The 6,029-nt window shown below is 36.7% G+C and overlaps 1 protein-coding gene across 1 annotated transcript in view; it reads right to left on the bottom strand.

Moving 5' to 3' along the window:
• Positions 1 to 202: 202 nt before the first annotated feature.
• The window catches only part of MRPL3 (mitochondrial ribosomal protein L3), a 32,458-nt gene continuing 26,631 nt past the window's right edge, over positions 203 to 6,029 (bottom strand). The window contains exon 10 of the mRNA XM_054191501.1: positions 203 to 838. Coding sequence (XP_054047476.1) covers positions 689 to 838 — 150 coding nt within the window. The 3' untranslated portion in view covers positions 203 to 688. The remainder of the gene's footprint in view (positions 839 to 6,029) is intronic.

Here is a 6,029-nt window from a genome sequence, read left to right as displayed (position 1 = left end):
TTTGTTACTGAACATTTCCCATCCGAACACCCCCTCAGCGCGCACACTGCCAGAACTCTCTGAAGAGACAGACAGCGGTTGGCATCACCTTTCCTCTAGAAAATTTGTTGGGTACCTGCTACGTTAAACTCAACACAGCATTAAAGAAAAAGGACAGAAAGAGCTCTGGTGATAAGAGGGCAACAAAACAAGCTCACGCTGCTACAGAGCAATGCCTTGTCCTGTTTTATTTTGGATTATTCTTCACGAAGTTGGACGCTCATCTGATTTATCCACCCCCGCCAGATGCCAAAGCAGATTTGAAAATTTTTTTGATTATCAGGGTCGGCCAGCATACTTTCCACAAAAGAGAAACAGAAAGTTTGGAAGCATTAAAAAAATTAAATGGAACCATCTTAAAAACAACAGGTTTTTAGCAATCCGTAACTTTTCACAGCCTGTGACAGAGGACAAAAGATCACTGTAGACAAACTGTTTGGTGTGCTTTACGACCTGCCCCTCGCTCACTTGCTGCTTTAAATAGAGGTTTGAAATTGATAGTGGTACATCTTATTACCTGACCAAAATGGCAATATCTGAAGTGTTCAAGTCAGTTGGAAAGACTGCAATTCATAGGTTTACTCTTATACAGCATTACAAAGTTCATGAAAATAACAAAACTGTGTTTTTTTCAAAGATGTGAAGAACATTATGCGTATGTGACAGATGGATCCGTGAACTGGAAAATCTCCTCATCATACAAGTCTTCTGGCAGTTTTTCATCTCCATCAGCAAAATATGTAGGGAATGGAGGGTTTTTATTGCAGTCCTTGTAAGTAGGCAATTTGCTGTCTTTGACCTAAAAGCAGAAGGGGGAAAGGTGGGATTAATAAATCTTCCAGAAGACTTTCAGACAGTGATACACTAGAAATTAAAAGAAATCGCCTTGCATGCATAAGAAAAAACCCAACAGTATTCACATTACATTTATATGAAAAATTCCATGTATAATCAAGAGTTATTTTAGTATCAACCCCAGCTATTGAATTTAACACTTTGTATCCGTCATCAAGGATTTTTTTTAAAAAAAACAACAAAACTAAAAACCCAAAGTGAATTTATCGATTGTATCATACTGAATCAAAACCTACTGTCATGAAATCATTGCTCAATATTCTAAAGTGTTATTAAAATAAATGTTAGCATGGCTTCTTCAATATGTTCATATCCCACAGTACTTTCCTACACGACATATCAAGTTATATTATGCAGTGTAATCACCTCTTCAGCAACCAAGACATGCTTTCGTATTTATGATACAAACTAATTATGGCAACTAATTTTGCAAAGATATGTGCGTGTGCGGTACTTAGTCCCTCCAGCTACTGCAGAGCTATTCAGTGACTGCAGAGTTAAGCACCTAGAATTCTTCACCCAGGAATCAGTACCCAAGTTTGTAGAACACAAGCCTTATAGGAAAGTTAATTTCCAAGAACTGCACTGTTACAGAGAAATAACTTTCCTTTAGTGACCTCTCTACATGTGAAAAGATTTAAAATCTAGCCCCTGAAACTCCAATCTCGGAAGAAAATTAGTAGCTAGAATTATCAGCAAAAAGCGGTTTGCCTGCAGTAGAAGATAGAAAGCTGGTATCTCTGAAGGAAGAGAAAAAAAAAAGCTACAAATTCTTAAGTGATGAAATTTTATTTAAAATTAAATTCTTCATTTCTATATTGTTACCTATGACCTTCCTCCTGAGCTGTAATAATCCCTTTCAGCCACTATACTCAACTGGATTTATAAAAAAAAAAAAAAAAGAAGTACAAATACATTAAACAAAATTTTAGTGTAGAGAAGATAAGTTGTTCTTATTTTTTTTGGTGGGCTTTTAAAGAACAGGAAGCTTGTTCTTACTTGGTTTGACAAAAACCTCACATAAGACAGTTGTGATTTGTACCAGAAATTAAACAAATTTATGCCCACTGACAATTCTGTTCTGACAGCACTATATTTACCAGATTCATATCTGCTATTACTTGCGCCTTTCCTAAAGTCCATGAGGATTCCTGCAGATGAAGTGCACAATAAATTTGACTTAAACTTCAGCTTCTGAAAAACTAGTTGTTTGGGGGTTTTTGTGTTTGTTTTTGGGGCTTTTTTGTTTGTTATTTCCCTTCCTGAGGAAGTTCCAACAGTTTTCTAACTGTAGGCTTGATAATGAGGGGGTGAAGGGCTCAACAAGTTGTGTTGATTAGGATGGCTACTTAGCTTTTCAGTAGATCATTCCTCTTCTACCAGACACCTCCCTGTTAAAAGCGTTCTCTATTCACTTGTGGGCTGCCATGCATAAACGCTAAAGTAGCTGTCGTCTGGGCAGACAGCAAGTTTCATCACCTACCTACATGGAATAGACCAGGCTGAGGTCCAAGTCCAAAGACCTTTGCTGCAACAGCTGCAGCAGCAGTGAGTTCAGAGGAAAGGCAGTCAGGCAGCTTCCACAGCGCTATCTGGACTGCTGAGGCCGAGAAGTCATCCTTCCCTTTCAATACAGCCCTGCTGTTTCTTTTTCTATATGAAAACAAGTTTTAATAACTTCACTGCCTATTATTCCCCTTGCCCCTTTCTCTTTTATTCCCTAATCCTGTTACACATCATAAACCTTCTTAAAAAAAACCCATGGTCTCTGCATGAGTTACAATAATACTAGGAAGATGAGAACAAATGATTTTATTTCTGATAACTTATTTATTTCATATGTATCTTATTAAAATGTTTTTTCATGTCTACTTTCTTGTTATTTTGGATTATTCTCATAATGAAATAACATTTGGTCTTACATACAGGCTGTGTCATTACAGGCAGTTTTGGACACCTGGAAAGCGAAAGGAATTTACATTTTTTTCCTTTTCTTAGAACAGCTTCTTATCATAGGACTTAGGAGTAAGACATCTGCTCTTAACTGAAGGCAAACCCAACAGTCTAATCTTTATCCTGTATTAGTTTATCTAAATAAATGTAAGATTTCTGTTCAGCCTTAACATCGCATTTTACATACTAATGTCAAGTGGCATTTTGCAGATAGTGCCTCTTGTACGATAAGGAGAATTCTTAAAGTAGATTCTTATGAAACATTTTCAACAGACCATTGCTGCTTTCAGAGGAGTACAATACTATGTCATTTTGCCCCTTCCAAACTCCTCAGAAGCTTGACAGACCCCAGAAGCACGAACCACAACTGATGTTGAAATTATTTGCTTCTTATATGCTCTTTCTTTTGATTGGTATAATTGACACAGTATTTCTTTTGACTGGTGAAAACTACTGCTCTATTTCCATCTTTTTCTACATTCACTGCTTTCAAATGCAATTTAAGTTCTCCTTCTGAAGCACCATCTTAGAGCATCGCTACCAAACTGAACAAACACACCTCTTTCTCCCTTCTAAGTTTCAAAAGTTGTTAGACAGATTTATTATTATTATTCCTGACAAAATGAAGAACTCATTTTACACCTGAAAGTACCTATTAGCAACTTAAACCATGGAACGACTGTCCTGGTTTCAGCTAGGACACAGTTATTTTGATTTCTAGTGATTGCTGTGTTTCAGATTTGGTATGAAAGCAGTGTCAATAACGCCTATTGGTTCAGTTGTTGCTAGTTGATGTCTATTCTATACAAGGACTTTTCCTCAGCTTCCCACAGGAGCTGACAAGGAGCATAGACAGAACAATGGAATGGCCAGTGAAACATTCCACACCACAGACCTCATGCTTGGTATATAAGTGGGGGTTGGCTGGGGCGCAGGAATCTGTAATCACTGCTCAGGTTGAGCTGGGCAACCAATTCACCGGGCGCGGTGAGAGTGACTTTTGTCTTGTATGTTCTTTTACCATTATTATTATTTTGCTTTTCCATTACTGTTCTATTAAACCGTCTTTATCTCAACCCATGAGTATTCCTCCTCTTTCCCCTCCTTTTTTCCCTAACCTATGGGTCCAAAACTTGATCCTCACGGGTCCCTTCCAACTTGAGATATTCTGTGATTCTGTGAAAACAATGCCTCACAGCAAAGAATACAAAACTGTACCAAATAACATTTCACTTTCTTCCATCCCGATTATTCGAAGCTCACAAAATGTTTTTTTACATTCTATGCTGAAATTGCATTATAAGCAATTTATTTGGTAACCTTTTACAGTAAGGTTGTACAAATAATTAATATACAAACTTCTCTCATAACTGCTCTTAGGCCCTAAGAAAAAAATAATGTCTGCGACTCAAAATCTTGGACGTGACATCATTAAACTTTAAACAAGTCTTTTTCTGCAGGTTTCCTGATAATATAAATCCAATGCGATCAGAATGGATAGTACATTCGATATATTATTTAAAAAAAAAAAAAGAAAGAAAAAAAAAACAGTAACGCCATGACATCAGAATAAGTTTTAATGCTATGAGTTACTAAAATCCTGTGAATTTAGCTCTCACCCATAGTAGGAATCAGGCTGAAAGCCCAACTGGTTACTACAGTCCATAAAAGCATTCACTGTATAACTCAATGTAACATAAACACTCGGCTTGCTTAGCTACTCTATTAATACTGCTATATATTATAGTACACTATCCTGTAGATAGGTAATGTATATATACTATAGTACATTCCCTGTAAAGTTCCGTATTGAGAAAAACACTAGAGAAAGCTGAAGTTGGAGCCCGTAGGGATTCTGTTACTAAATCTTTAAAACAGTCATATGGGGTTTTGCAGACACTTAATAAACTGATTATATGTGTGTCCCATACATTGACAGCATAACAGGTAGTATAAACAAATTCAGAAACCTATCAGCATAAAATCCTTAATATGGTCTTAAACAGGCATCAAAACTTGATGTTTAAGCCACAACTCACATTTGCAGTTTAACAGGGCTTCAGGCTGTGTTAGCAACCACAGCAAAGAACGCAAGTTGTTTGCTAAACAGGAAAATGTGTTTAAATATACAGAATGTTAGAAATTAGGTCCTCAGGTATTATACATTACCTACTTCAGCTTCCATGCTATTTTTGAAGCTAGGCAGAAAATCGAATTCAATAACCATTTCTGACCAGCCTTATTTTGTCTTTAAAAAAAATAAAATCCTAAAAAACCCCACCTCCACACAACTCTATCATGGGGCCCAAGGTACCGGAGAGGGAACACGAAAAAAGTCAAGGCACGACACTACTCCTGCATGTCCCTAATTTGAGCTCAGCAGACCTAAACTCTGGCATCAGCAGTTAGAAACACAGACAGTAATGTTGGCAAGTGTTGAGTAAGTAGAATGCAAACTACTGCAGACTTCTCTATGGGTTACACAGATTTGCTGGAATTTCTGCTTTCACTACAAGTGATATATTCAAAGTGATCAACACTGAATGTCCTAAGAAAATCGGATGCCTTAAAATTAGGACAGGTATAAAACATTTATCAAATATAAACTTTAACATGCTGTATTATAACATGCCGTATTACAGTATGCCCTCCATTACAAATCATCTATTTAAAAAGGAAATTAGTCTTGTGCTTCTCTCTTGAATGACAGAAGGGATAACTTTACTTGGGAGAGACACTGAGAGTTATAAGTCCCCAAAAGAAAAAACTATTAGCTTTTTTTCTAGAGGATCAACACAACGGACAGTAACTCTAGCCCTTGTAATCTAAGAGGACGCACCAAGGGAAACAACCTACCTCAGGTAATACCTATCTCGATATGCACAACACAATAATTTACAGATGCTTACTCAGCGATGTTTCTCTTGTAATAGAAAAATTCCACACATTCTAGCATAGTGCTAAAGTTTCTTAATTTTTTTAGACCTTGTCATTGAGAAAGAAATCTATGCCAAAATAAGCTTTTTTGATTAGTTTTCCAGTTGGCCAGAAACATTACTTATGTCAGTTATTTACCTGCATGCTTCAATGTGCAATATCAAATGAAAACCGATTTCTAATTAAACTAGGAATCCATCAATCATACTATTGTGCACTTTTTCTGCTGAAAATGAAACTTGGAA

The sequence above is a fragment of the Rissa tridactyla genome, chromosome 2 (assembly GCF_028500815.1).
Source record: "Rissa tridactyla isolate bRisTri1 chromosome 2, bRisTri1.patW.cur.20221130, whole genome shotgun sequence".
Taxonomy (NCBI): domain Eukaryota; kingdom Metazoa; phylum Chordata; class Aves; order Charadriiformes; family Laridae; genus Rissa; species Rissa tridactyla.
This window is presented reverse-complemented; position numbering and strand designations above follow the sequence as displayed.